At 34.2% G+C, this 14843-nt stretch overlaps 1 protein-coding gene across 4 annotated transcripts in view; it reads left to right on the forward strand.

The window, feature by feature from the left end:
* The window catches only part of ATR (ATR serine/threonine kinase), a 99051-nt gene that overhangs the window by 4819 nt on the left and 79389 nt on the right, over positions 1–14843 (forward strand). For 2 of the 4 annotated variants that reach the window (XM_004385070.2, XM_023739324.1), the window contains exons 3-14: positions 880–1029; positions 3009–3886; positions 4683–4861; positions 5349–5540; positions 8540–8730; positions 9220–9372; positions 11290–11482; positions 11873–12135; positions 13087–13277; positions 13363–13463; positions 13662–13833; positions 14481–14651. In XM_004385070.2, coding sequence (XP_004385127.1) covers positions 880–1029; positions 3009–3886; positions 4683–4861; positions 5349–5540; positions 8540–8730; positions 9220–9372; positions 11290–11482; positions 11873–12135; positions 13087–13277; positions 13363–13463; positions 13662–13833; positions 14481–14651 — 2834 coding nt within the window. Of the gene's footprint in view, positions 1–879; positions 1030–2791; positions 2952–3008; positions 3887–4682; positions 4882–5348; positions 5541–8539; positions 8731–9219; positions 9373–11289; positions 11483–11872; positions 12136–13086; positions 13278–13362; positions 13464–13661; positions 13834–14480; positions 14652–14843 lie in introns of those variants that run through there. The other 2 variants (XM_023739326.1, XM_023739327.1) reach the window with 2 other exon arrangements.

A 14843-nucleotide genomic window follows, 5' to 3' on the forward strand; every position in this document is an offset into this window, starting at 1 on the left:
ATAAACTTTATGAATTACTTGTTTTCTTTTCCATATATAAAATATACTTGTATTTTTCTCCTTGTAGTTTTAGACATAGAGTTAGTAATAATGATATTTACTATTTTCAAGCAAGTTATTTGTTACACAGGCTTACTTATTGCTTGTTACGTAATGTGATTTCGGCTTTAAAGTAATTCTGTTTTCCTATTTGGTATCTAGATTTCCTGCCGCTTGCTTTAAGTTCTTCTTTAATATTGGGTATTATTATACATAAAAAATAATATTTGGCCAATTACAATGATCTGGACCCTATTTTAATGAAGTTTTGTGCTGGTGGTTAAGAAACAGTAAATGCCATAAAGAACTGAGTAAGAGTTGACGATTTTGTCTGTGGGAGGTAATAGAACTCTTTGACTTGCTGAATCAACTGTTGAATGTTTGTGGCAATCTAAAAGACAAATATTACCAACTTGGTACTGATTCCTAAAACCAAGATGACATCATGTCTGTCATACGTGTTGTAATTACATGGAAGGGGTAATACTGAGTGATATTTGGTTCAGAGTTTATAATTTTGAGTCCAAATTCAGCACCGATTTAATAACTTGTGATGGTTATTTAGCCTTTCTTTTTTAAATCAGTAAAATTATTGGTTACCAAAGAATAACAAAAGACTATTGAATATTTGCAAGATGCATTTTCATATGGGGCTCCCTCTGATTAGACCACTTGCCGTTCCCCTCTCTGCTTGAGCAACCCCTCATCATCTAGAAATCAACTCCTCCACAGTGTCTTCCTGACGCCCATTCCGCCTTACTCTGGATTCATTTCTTTCTTAACATAAAAACTGCTATTTAGTTTGTCATGACTCTTCATAATGAATCATTATTGTTTTAGTTGCTCTAGAACTCATAAAGAAAACTGACTCTCAGCCAACCTCTGTGATGTTGCTTGACTTCATCCAGCATATCATGAAGTCTTCCCCACTTATGTTTGTAAATGTGAATGGAAACCATGGCCAAAATGAGGCCAAAGGCAGTTGCATTGGTAAGTCCTGCTATATGTGTATTCATTTGCAATCTGTTTTATGAAGTCTACCTTATTCTGTTCATTGAAGGTATCACATATGCATGATTACACTTTTTTTGGTCAAATTTGCCATCAATCGAGGGGGTAAAATGGCAATGGTTATTTTTATTTCATGCACCCTTATTTATTTATTTACTTTTAAATTATCTTTCATGTGGTATGTACTTAGAATGGAACAGAAGTAGTGAAATATCTGTTTGTCATTGAACACTTTGGCACACTTTTGTTTGTTTCTTTTTTGTAATCACTTTCTTCTAGATCAGGGGTTGGCAAACTATGGCTCACAGACTACCTGTTTTTGTAAATAAAGTTTTATTGGAGCACAGCCACATTCATTCATTTACTCATTATCTATAACTACTTTCGTGCTACAAGCATTGACTAGTTGCTGTGGAGAATGTATGGCTCTCAAGCCTAAAATATTTACTGTGTATGCTTTAAGAAAAAATTTGCTGATCTCTTTTTTTGGTGTTGAAGCTTTTTTCTAGGCTTGATCCTTTTATTGGTCTTCTCATAAAGACCTGCAAAGCAAAACATCTTTTTTTTCTATACAATGCTTTAAGTATTTTAAAGTTTTTTGCTTGAACTTGAAGACTCTGTCCACTAAGAAGTCTTTTCTGACCATGACTTCCCACTTGAGGCCCTAGGACTGGCTTGGTTGCTCCTTCTTTATGCTCCTTAGTACGGAGTGGTATTAAACTGTATTGTAATCACCTGTTTGTCTCTAGTCTTTGCTACAGTGTTTTTTAAACTACAGATCATGACCCATTAGTGTGTTATGAACTCACTTTAGAAGTTATCAGTATTTAAACAAAATGAAATATAATAATCTAGAAAATATCATAGTACATTGCATATAATAAGAGTAAGTATTGTTTCATGAAACTTTTGTTTCATGTATTTAAATAAAATACATATGCATATGTGGGACCCTGGTGGTGCGGTGGTTAAGAGCTTGCCTGCTACCAAAAGGTTGGCAGTTGGAATATACCAGCCACTCCCTGGAAACCCTATGGGACAGTTCTACTCTGTATATGTATACTTGATCATGATATAAAATATATCTCTTACTTGCAGTCCTAAAGTTTGAGAAACTGCTATAAGATTCATGAGGATAGGACTGTGACTGATTTATTCTTGTCTACCTGGGACAGAGTTGCCACTCAATATTTGTTGAAAGAGTGATAATAACTACTATTTATTGAACATTTTTATACTCAGGCTCTGTGCTGGGTATTTCACATACAGTCTTTTATTTGATCCCCCCACCAAACAAAAAAAAACCCATTGCTGTCGAGTCGATTCCGACTCATAGGCCACCCTATAGGACAGAATAGAACTGCCCGATAGGGTTTCCAAGGAGTGGCTGGTGGATTCGAACTGCCAACCTTTTGATTAGCAGCCAAGCTCTTACCCATTGTGCTACCAGGGCTCCTGATCCCCCCCAGTAACCCATAAAGTAGGTATGATTCCCTTTTTATAGTTGAAGTTACAGAGGTTCAGAGAAATGAAGTAACTTGTCCGAGTTCCTATGGTTAGTAAGTGGAAAGCTACCACCTTTTCTGTCTAAACTACTTTAATAATATTGCATTGTTGTAAGGACTGTTTTAAACTATTTTGGTAGTAAAGTATATACTTTTAAAAGGAGTCCAGGTGGTGCAAACGGATAATCACTTGACTGCTAACCGAAAGGCTGGCAGTTTGAACCCGCCCAGTGGCTCACTGGGAGAAAGACCTGGCAATCTGCTTCTGAAAAGATTACAGCCAAGAAGACCCTATGGAGCAGTTCTGCTCTGTCACATGGGGTTGCTATGAGTTGAAAACGACTTGATGGCCCCTAACAACAATACTTTAAAAATCAATACAGAAGAATTAGTAAGGTAATTAGCACTGCTGATAATACTTGTTTATTTAACATCTGTTTGTTTATTTCAAAGAATTCAGTAATTGGATTATAACAAGACTTCTGAGGATTGCAGCAACTCCATCCTGTCAAATGTTGCACAAGAAAATCTGTGAAGTTATCTGCTCATTATTATTTCTTTTTAAAAGCAAGAGTCCTGCTATTTTTGGGGCACTGACAAAGGAATTATTACATCTGTTTGAAGATTTGATTTACCTCCACAGAAGAAATGCAATGGGACACTTTGTGGAATGGCCCGTGGTAGCTAGTCGATTTTTAAGTCAAGTAGATGAACACATGGGATATTTACAACCAGCTCCTTTGCAGTTTATGAGTTGGCAAAATTTAGAATTTATTGAAATCACTTTATTAACGGTTCTTAATCGTATTATTGCAGTTGTGTTTTTTAGAAGGCAAGAACTCTTACTTTGGCAGATAGGCTGTGCTCTGCTTGAGTATGGTAGTCCAAAAATTAAATCCTTAGCAATTAGCCTCCTAACCGAACTCTTTGAACTTGGGGGACTCCCAGAACAACCAGCCAGCACTTTTTTCAGCTCATTTTTAGAAATATTAAAACACCTTGTAGAAATGGATGCTGACCAACTGAAACTTTATGAAGAGCCATTGTCAAAGTTGATGACGACATTATTCCCCTTTGAAGCAGAAGCTTATAGAAATATTGAACCTGTCTATTTAAATATGCTGCTGGAAAAACTCTGTGTCATGTTTGAAGATGGTGTGCTTATGCGGCTTAAGTCTGATTTGCTAAAAGCAGCTTTGTGCCATTTACTGCAGTATTTTCTTAAATTTGTGCCAGCTGGATATGAATCTGCTTTACAAGTCAGGAAGGTCTATGTCAGAAATATTTGTAGAGCTCTTGTGGATGTGCTTGGAGTTCAGGTAGAAGCAGAGGTGAGTCATTTGTAAGGTTACTTATTAAGTATGTACTTTATTCATCATTTGAGTGTATACATATATGTAAGATGTAATAATGAGAAAATAGGATATCTTTAATAATAATGTGTGTCCAGAACAGAATGATTTTCATAATATAGTCTGACTCCCTATTATGGACTTTTACTTTGATTTCAGAAGGATTTAAGATGAACTGCCAATGGAGTAATGAACTGCCAGTGGAGTAGAATGTGTGATGTGAAATATGTTTGTTGCATTATTAATTAAAAAGGGGCCAGTTACTAGCTTTATTGCAGAAACTTTGAGTACTCACATAGATCTTATCGTTGACTGATTATAATTAATTACTTTAGAAAACCCATCGGTAAATAATATTAGTCATGCAAAATTATGCCCCTTTTTAGACTATGGGAGGCAATACAAGCATTACAATGAAATAGATATACAGTAATTTGATTAAACATTTTAGTTTATTTTTATCTATGAATTTTGCCAGATTTCTGTTACGAAAGAAGTTAGTAATTCCCTTACAGACTTTCTCTTTGTGGCATAGTGGAAAAACAGGTTACAGAGAAAAGGATTTGCCTTAAGCCTTTTAAGACTATAGAACTGCAGTTGATATATACACTGAAATAATATATATTAACTTGGGTCTTTGTTTTGTCTTATGAAACTCTGAGAAATTGTTTACTTCACCAGAAAAACATACAACTAATACCTAGTGCATTCTTGCTGCCTATGTATAATAGAATCATGCTTCTGAGATATAGTTTTTGGAATTTTGTTTTCTCAGTACTTGTTGGGTCCACTTTATGAAGCCTTAAAAATGGAAAGTATGGAAATCACTGAGGAGGTTCAGTGCCAAGCTCAACAGGAAAAACTTAGCAGTAATAGTGGTGGAATATCACCCAAAAGACGTCAACTCAGCTCATCTTTAAGCTCTTCCAAAAGAGCACCGAAACAGACTGAGGAGTACGATCATCGTTCAGTTTGTATTTAGTCATTTAATAAAACTTTATTCACTTCTAAAAATTATCTTTAGTGAAGTGCTTTGACTTAAATGCACAAAGAACATTTGTTCTTTCTAAATTTAGTCAAAGGGATGCTTAAAATATTTGAATAGTTCCTCTAGTCTAGTATGAAACATTATTTCATGGTTAAATATGGTCACTTTGCATGTCTTTACATGCCTGTCTCGTTTAACTTTTGAATATATGAAAAATCTCTGAGACTGTGCATGCATCAACAATTTTTAAAATGTTAACAAACTATTTTTTGTAATGTAGTCAAAGAACTACCGTAGTTCATCCAGCTCTGAAATAGTTGTTTTAAATTTATCTTCGTATAAATTTCAGTAGTTGATATTACATAGTATCTGTTGTTTTAAATATTTTTCACATTTTAACCAAATTTATGTTGAGCATGAAAATTTTCCTACTGTTATTGTAACTCACTACAGAATTAAACATGTGGATATGAGCAAAAAGAGCATATTATGGAGTGCACTGAAACAGAAAGCAGAATCCCTTCAGATCAGTCTTGAATACAGTAATCCGAAGAATCTCGTCATTGAGACCTTAGAAGGAATCACTGTTGTCCTGCAACTCGGTGCTCTGTGTACTGTTCACTGTTCTCATCAAAACGCGGACTGGTAAAACAACCTCTTGTATTTTCTGGGTGGGCTTCCGTTATGAACTTGAATTTACTGGTTTAGGAGACCTAGTTATTCACTTGATTCGAGTGATCTTAGAACAAAAATTTTTCCATGAAGTGGACAAGAAACTTAATTTTGACTGAGTATACTAAATGCTAGGCACTGCTAAGCAATGTACGTATCTTATTTACTCTTTACAACAATGTTGTGAGATAAATGTCGTTCTGCTCAGTTTACAGATTAAAAATTGAAGCCCAGAGAAATTGAGGCTCTGGTTGTCTGAGGCCTAAACTAACTTTCCTGAGGACACATGATCTAGTAGCACATCAAGTAGCAGAACACATTTCTGTACAACTCAGAAGCCGATGTTCTTTTCACTATACACCACTTCTCCCTTTGGTAGTAAGAGTAGGAATTTAGAACTCATTGAAGGCAGATTTTCAGTTCAGCATTGTTAATACAGATTTACTATTAGGAGAGACAAATGAAGTGTGAACTCTCTCTGAAGATTTAGTCTTATTTGTACTACCACATTATAGACTAATAGTCCTTGTTAACTTTTTATTTTTGTGACTTCCCTATCTGGGTTGATATCTGGTTGGTCTGTCCTGTGTTCTAGTCTTGGGTTGTTATCTGATGTTATTGATTTTCTAACCAGAGAACTCCCTTTTAGTATTTCTTGTAATTGTGGTTTGGTTTTTACAAATTCCCTCAACTTCTGCTTATCTGGAAATGCCCTAATTTTACCATCATATTTGAAAGACAGTTTTGCTGGATATAGAATTCTTGGCTGGTGATTTTTTTCCTTTAAGGCTTTATATATGTCATCCCATTGCCTTCTTGCCTGCATGGTTTCTGCTGATTAGTCTGAGCTTAGTCTTAATGGCTCTCCTTTGTAGATAACTTTTCATTTGTCCCTAGCCACTCTTAAAATTCTCTCTTTAGCTCTGGTTTTGGCAAGTTTGGTTATAATATGTCTCAGTAACTTTCTTTTGGGATCTACCTTATGTGGGGTTCGATGACCATCTTGGATCGATATCTTCTCATTTTTCACGATATCGGGGAAGTTTTCTGCCAACAAATCTTCAACAATTTTCTCTGTATTTTCTGTTATCCCCCCCGTTCTGGTACTCCAATCACTCATAGGTTATTCCTATTGATAGAGTCCCACATAATTCTTAGGGTTTCTTCAGTTTTTAAAATTCTTTGATCTGATTTTTCCTCAAATAAATTGGTGTCAAGTGCTTTATCTTCAATCTCAACTAATTCTGACTTCCATTGCCTCAGTTCTGCTCCTATGACTTTGTAATTGTTTAATTCTGAAATTTTATTGTTAATCTGCTGTTTACTGTCTCTCTATGGATTGTTGCAGCCCGTTAAATTTGTCGTTATGCTTTTCTATAATCTTAATTTCCTCTGTTGCTTTGTCTTTGTGTTCCTTGGCTATTTCTGCATTTTGCATGATCTCCTTCCTGATCTCTTGAAGAGTTCTGTATATTAATCTTTTGTATTCTACCTCTGGTAATTCCAAGAAGCCCTATCCCTCTGGAAAATTTCTTGAGTCTTTGTTTTGGGAGCTTGCTGAACCATCATGGTCTACCTCTTTATGTGATTTCCTATTGACTATTGCCTCTGAGCCATCAGTAAGTTATTATATTTGTTTATTTTATATTTGCTTACTTTGTCTCTCCCAGTGTGGAAAATGTGTCCCGAACACCACTGCTTGCCTCACCGTGCATGCCAGCCAATACGGCCTGCAAGGCGCCAGCTCCTGCTGGATCAGGTCTGGCAATTCCTCGCTGCTTCTGAACCATCTCTCCCCCCCCAGTCGGATTTCTCAACTTTGCCTTTGATGTTCAGGGCCCCTAAATTGTCATATATAATCGATTCACTTGTTTTTTGGGGGTCTTTGTTGTAAGTGGGACCACCGAAGGTGTCTGACTACTCTGCCTTCTTGGCCCCGCCTCCCCTCCTTGTTAACTTTTTACGTGATCGTTTATTTTGTGTTTCCTGACTGATTCTTTCAACTACTCAGTGTAAAAGATTGCAGAGAAACTATATCAATTCAGATTCCCTTACTTTTGGAGTTTAAAATAATTTGGATGAATAACTAGTTAGGTTGAAGTGTACCCTTGTCCTATTATGAAGAAAGGGTTTACTAAGCCAGTTAGTAATTACACAGGCATACTGTGTAAGCGTGTGGTAGCGGGGAGGGGCGCGCCTTTTGAATAAAACATTCAAAGCAGTTTGAAATGCCTATTTATATAGACAATTGAATATGTTAATTTAAAATAATTAAGTAAGTTTATTATAAGAACTTGCTAGCTGGTATTTTGTTAGCTGAATCAAATTGAGTTTTTAATAATGTACTTTGAAAATATTCTTAATACTACTCAGTATTTTCATTGATATAAGCTAGTCCAAGTTAATTATCAGTCTGATGTATTAATTTATTAATTATACTTTTTCATACAGTTCATGCTTAAACATACAGAGCACTAAAATGCAGACTAAGCTTCAGTTGAGAAATATTACTGAGTGTGAGACTGCTGTTTTCCAGGCTGGGCCTGCCTACTTTTAAGTTTTCAAGATTTCTCTGTTTTTAAATCCTTAGAGATTCTAGAAATGAATAAAGCAAAAAAGACTATTCTTCTAGTTCTAGTTATACTAGACTTTTAACTTTTTACTAGATCTTTGACACCTACCTAACCATGTGAAAGATATCTCTGCTACTTTTAAGCCTGGTGATGCCACCTTTAACTATTCTAGATTAATTTTAATCCCAAATCCTGTGAGTGATTTAGGCTGACATAAAGAGATTGAACTTAGAATAATAATGATATCTTAATTGATTTGCATATTTACTTTGAAGTAGGTTAAGGTTATAGTAGTTCTATACTCATAATTTCTTTTGATTTTACAATACTAGGTTTGACTATAATAAAGTTCATTTTAATTATAATATCCTTTTTTTTTTTTTAATGTATTTACTACAGCCATAATTTCAAGGACTCTCAGCACAAATATAAGAAGAAGCTTTCCATAATGATAACTTGGATGTCTTTGGATTTTTATACAAAAGTGCTTAAGACTTGTAGGAATTTGTTAGAATCTGTTAAAAAACCTGACTTGGAGACAATCATTGATAAAGTGGTGAAAATATACGATGCTTTGATTTATATGCAAGGTTAGTACAAGTAAGCAGTAAATCCGAATAACCTTTAAAAACAGTCAGTATAGAAATAGCCTTTCTTTTTGGCCTGAAGCCTAAATGCACAAATGTTGGGGATACCCAAAAGTTTTTTTTCTTGGTTTCAGTTTTATAAAGCTTGTTATTTATTTCTGAGTCCCAAATTTATTTGTTTGATATTTTGATTTATTGTTATTATTCAGTCAATATAAATGATTTATAACGTCTAAGTTTTCTTACCTGAAAATCTGTGATTTTTCTAGAAAATGTATAAATGTATATTTTTAGAAAGTCACATTTAATTTCTTTGGGTTCACAAGTCTCAGATCATCTATGGGGCTCTCTGTTAAGAACCCCTGTTTACTGAATGTTCATATATAATTTCACTTGATGTTTAAAACATCTATATTTTTATTAAAAAAAAGATACAGAGTTGATGCAATTAAGGAAAAGATACGATTAATCATCTGTTGTGTGTTTCTATAGTAAAAAGTTCATTTGAAGATGAAATTCTGAAAGATTTATGTGGCATGCTCTCACTTCCATGGATTTATTCCCACTCTGATGATGGCTCTTTAAAATTGACCACATTTGCCACTAATCTTCTAACATTAAGCCAGAGGATTTCAGATAGCTGCTGTAAGTAGTCACAAAATTGTGCTGATATGTGCATTTTATTTTATTTTAACTCATCTCTGTATATGAAGTTTCTAACACCATTTATATCTTGTCAATAATTAAAAAAGAGGTATGTTTTAAATAATTCAAAAAGGAGTTAGACAAGTAAAAAGTAACAAATGAAAGCCTGCCCCACATATCCTATTCCCTTTCTTTCTGTAAAAAGTTTGAAATATATACTTAAGTATCTTCATCCTTATTTTTTTAAAATATTATAAAATGTTTGAGACATATAGAAAGAGGATGGAGAATAATACAGCAAACACTATTGCACTGGCTACCCAGTTTAAGAAATAAAAATATTACAGATATAACAGAAACTGTGTGATTTTCCCTCCCCGATTGCATTCCCTTCATTCTCTCCCCAGAGGTAACCACTGTTCCGAATTTGATGTTTATTATTCTGGTAAACATTGTCATACTTTTACTATGTATGTGTTTATCTCTAAACAAAATATAGAATTGTTTTGCTCTTTGTAACTTGCATTTTTTTGGTCAGCATCATGTTTTGGAGACTTACCCATGGTGACACATGTAACTCTAGTTTTTTTTTTAAACTTCTGAATAGTAGCCGATTGAATGAGTAAAAACCCTTTGCTGTCAAGTCGATTCCAACTCATAGCAACCCTGTAGGACAGAGTAGGACTGCCCCATAGAGTTTCCAAGGAGCAGCTGGTGGTTTCGAACTGCTGACCTTTTGGTTAGCAGGTGAGCTCTTAACCACTGTGCCACCAGGGCTCCACTGAATGAATAGATGTTATTTATTAGTCCTCTTACTGGTAGACAATCTAGTTTCCAATTTTTCCCATTTATAAACAGAATTTCAATGAATGTCTTCATGAGTGGCTCTTTGGGCATTTCCAAAGCCTTGCTGTTTAAAAAGTGTGGTCCAGAGACCAGCAGCATTGTCACTACTTGGGAACTTGTTAGAAATGTAGAATCTTGTGCCTTACTGAGGCGTTCCGAGTCAGAATCTGTATTTTTACAAGATCCCCAGATGATTCATATGCATATTAAAGTTTGAGAAGCATTATTTTAAGGTATTTATCTAGGAGTGAAATTCTTGAGTTTTAGGGTTGGCTCAACCGTTGGCACCTTCTCAACTGTATTCTGCCATATTGTTCTCCAAAGATGGTGTGCCAGTTTACATTCCTGTTAGCAGAATATGAGAGTTCCTACTGTTGTACATGCTCACCGACACTTGGCACTGTCAGACTTTAAAAGTTTTACTATCTTAAAAAAAATTTCAAGGAGGTGATAACTAAAAAAAATTTTTTTGGTACCTGATGGATGTGATTTTCAATATGCATTTCTCTGATTACTTAGTAAGGCTATGCACTGACCTTTTTCAGTGGACATATAAATAGCATGCTTTATTTTCTAAAAAGGAGCTTTTATTTGAATTAGATGTTATATAAATTTTACATGTTACTTGACTTTACAGTGAATACCTGCATATGTATATATATGCATATTGTTTTTATGTGCCATCAGGTCAGTTCCAACTCATAGCAACCCTATTGGACAGAGTAGAACTGCCCCATAGGGTTTCCAAGGAGCAGCTGGTAGATTCGAACTGCCGACCTTTTGGTTAGCAGCCAAGTTCTTAACCACTGAGCCAGGGCTCCAACATTTTTAACAGTATTAATTATATAAATGTATGCATATATAGGAGCCCTGGTGGCTCAATGATTAAGAGCTTGGCTGCTAACCCAAAGGTTGGCAGTTCAAATCCACCAGCCGCTCCTTGGAAACCCAGTGGGGCAGTTCTACTCTGTCTTACAGGGTCACTATGAGTCGGAATTGACTTGATGGCAACAAGTTTGGTTTTGGTTATTTTTATTAGAAATTTTATTTAATAGACTTAATTTTTTGCAGCACCACAGGCACAGTCACGATGTGTGTTTCTTCTAACTCTGTTTCCAAGAAGAATATTCCTTGAATGGAGAACAGCAGTTTATAACTGGGCACTGCAGAGCCCCCATGAAGTAATCCGGGCTAGTTGTGTTAATGGATTTTTTATCTTACTGCAACAGCAGAATTCTTATAACAGAATTCCCAAGATTCTTATGTATGTATTAATTTCAATATATTGTTTAATTGGAAAGATCATAGTTATTTGGATATATGTGCAGATTTATGGTTATTTCTGGATATATAGAGTAAATGTTACTTTCAGTTTTAGAATTAAAAAATTTTCCTTATAATTTGGAAACAGATACTGGTGATGGCTGCACAACATGATAAATGTAATTAATGTCACTGAATTGTACATGTAAGAAGTGTTGAAATGGCAAATGCTTTGTTTTACATAAATACATGGATATGTATATATATACTTAATAAAAAAATTTTTCTCTAGGTTTTGTCTTACTAGTACTTTTGCACAAAATTAAGTCAGACTTTTGAGACCACAAAATTAAGTGAGAAGTTTTATTACCTTTTTTTTTTTTCCCCTCAGAGATAAAGTCAAAGATGATTCTGACATTGTCAAGAAAGAATTTGCCTGTATACTTGGTCAACTTGTCTGTACTCTTCATGGCGCGTTCTATTTGACAAGTTCTTTAACAGAACATTTCTCTGAACATGGACATGTTGACCTCTTCTGTAAGAACCTGAAAGTCACTTCTCAACAGGAATGTGCATCTTCTCGACTGAAAGCTTCCATTTGCAAGCCATTCCTTTTCCTACTGAAAAAAAAAACATCTAGTTCGGTAAAACTTGGTGAGTGATTTGTTATGATTTATTTAATGTTTTAAAAACCTATTTAAACTCTGTTTTTCAAATTAGTGATAAAATTAGCCCGATGACTCAAAATATTATAGCAAGTCACAAGCTTGATAGATTCAGTGCTCATGTAATGATTACTTATAAATGGGATGCCTTGTATTAGACTGCATCACAGAACTAACAAGGGCAGTGATTTTTGGATTTTTAAAATGCTTCTCTGATTTGACAACCTAATGTGGCATACCTGATGGTTGGTTCAGTATTGTGAGGTTCAGTGTTCTGTATCATTTTTAGCGATACCAGGGACATTCTTAACTGTGTCCCCTGCCACTACTTTGAGCCTTTCAAAAGAACTTCAAATAGTTAGGGTACCTTGCCCATCTGAGGACTATAAATTGTATCTTCTTCATCACTTTCCAATGGTAATGGAATATGGGTTGTTGGGAACATGAGATTTACACAAGTACTTGTAAGTTCCAAGGTTAGTAAGTTCAGGTAGTCGGGTTTAGGTAGGTTAGGTCGTAAGTACAACTTGTTCTCAAGTTTTCAAAGTAATACGTGGTAGGCGGTTTCTGAGACTCGCTAAATCTTAGAGGGTTAACAGTAACACTAAGATTGGCCTTAGTTCAAGGTTATTTGAATTAGTGAAATGCACTTTTCAAGTGTGTCTTGGGAACATAATGATTTCCAAAATCTGTAAGTGACTATTCACTTTATGACTTAGAAAATCCTAGAATTTATTTTAGATTTAAATTGTTTATAAGTTTTATTAAGTATAAAGTTAATTTAAATTTATAAGTATCCACTTTAATCTTTTAAATTCTTAATATTAGTTTTATAAGACAACTTAAGATTCTTTGTAGTGTATTAATTTATCAACAACATTTTTGCAGTAAAACTTTGATATTTAATGTGTTAAATTAGATGTTATATGCTTTTCTTTAGCTTTCATAGATAATCTACATCATCTTTGCAAGCATCTTGATTTTAGGGAAGATGAAACAGATGTAAAAACAGTTCTTGGAACTTTGTTAAATTTAATGGAAGATCCAGACAAGAATGTTAGAGTGGCTTTTAGTGGAAATACCAAGCATATATTGGAATCTTTGGACTCTGAAGATGGATTTATAAAAGAGGTTGATAATTTTTATTTTTTAACATTTGTGTTTTCATAAAACTGGCTGTAAAAATTTCTTTAACCAATTAATTGTATTGTTGTAGCTTTTTGTCTTAAGAATGAAGGAAGCATATACACATGCCCAAATATCAAGAAATAATGAGTTGAAGGATACCTTGATTCTTACAACAGGGGATATTGGAAGGTATATTTGGCAGCATTTATATACTGTCTTATTTATTTTGGCCATTCTGCTTTTTTTATTTGCCTGTGTTAAAAATGGTGATATAAGTGATAAGATATTATAGGAAAAAAAAAAGTGATATCACCACGCATTTATTTGTAGATTTGCATTTGTTTCCAAGACAGTGATGATAATTTTTTTTTTTTTTGGTCTTTTCAGGGCGGCAAAAGGAGATTTGGTACCTTTTGCACTTTTGCACTTACTGCATTGTTTGTTATCCAAGTCAGCATCTGTCTCTGGAGCAGCTTACACAGAAATTAGAGCTCTGGTTGCAGCTAAAAGTGTTAAACTACAAAACTTTTTCAGCCAGTATAAGAAACCCATCTGTCAGGTGAGAGTCAGCATTATCCCTGTCTATAGGAAATAACAGTATTTTCCAAGCATTGAAAAAAAGGGTATATATATTTTATTTTGCTTCCTTTAAAAGTTGTATTTTTTTTTTTTTAATGATATATTCAGTTTATTCAAGAGAACTTAAATCTTGCCAGTTCTATATTCAGTATCTTGATCTGAAATGTGATTATAAATGGGAGAGGGGAAAAATCAACTTATAATGATGTACTTAATTATTACTTTTTATTATTAATCTTTAGGGAGATGCCTCTCTTTTAGCCTTTTAGTGATGATAAACTCCTTTATGCCTTGATATTATAGATTTGGCACTTCATTTTTAAAACAGGTAGATTCAATTCATGGCTGAAAAGTTAGGCCTTGTTAAATTCCTGGCTTTAGCCTGTATTGACATTGTAATCCTTAGCAAGATATTTAAGTTTCTTAACTAAGCCTGGTTACTTCATCTGTAAAACGGAGATTCTGACATAATTTACCTCTTTAAGGTTGTTGTAAAAATTAAATGAATTAATTGAGGTAATGTGTTTAAAACAATATCTGTTACTGTCATATATGTTAGCTTAAAAAAGTATTAGTTAAATTTTCTTCCATGTGTGAAAACTGACAATGAAATTATTTTTGCTGTAGTTTTTGGTAGAATCCCTCCACTCCAGTCAGATGACAGCACTTCCTAGTACTCCATGCCAGAATGCTGAGATGAGAAAGCAAGATGTGGCTCACCAGAGAGAAATGGCTTTGAACACCTTGTCTGAAATTGCCAATGTTTTTGACTTTCCTGATCTCAATCGTTTCCTTACTGTGAGTTGCAATATGCAGTTCACTTAACTGAGTTTTTTATTTCAATATTTCGTTCATTCTGTTTTAGATTTTTTTTTCTTTTTTTTTTTTCCCTTTTTTTTAATATTTTATTGTACTTCCGGTGAAGGCTGACAGAACAAATAGTTTCTCATGAAACAGTAGTACACATGTTGTTTTATGACATTGGTTAAC

The sequence above is a fragment of the Trichechus manatus genome, unplaced genomic scaffold, assembly GCF_000243295.1.
Source record: "Trichechus manatus latirostris isolate Lorelei unplaced genomic scaffold, TriManLat1.0 scaffold00132, whole genome shotgun sequence".
NCBI classification, from domain to species: domain Eukaryota; kingdom Metazoa; phylum Chordata; class Mammalia; order Sirenia; family Trichechidae; genus Trichechus; species Trichechus manatus.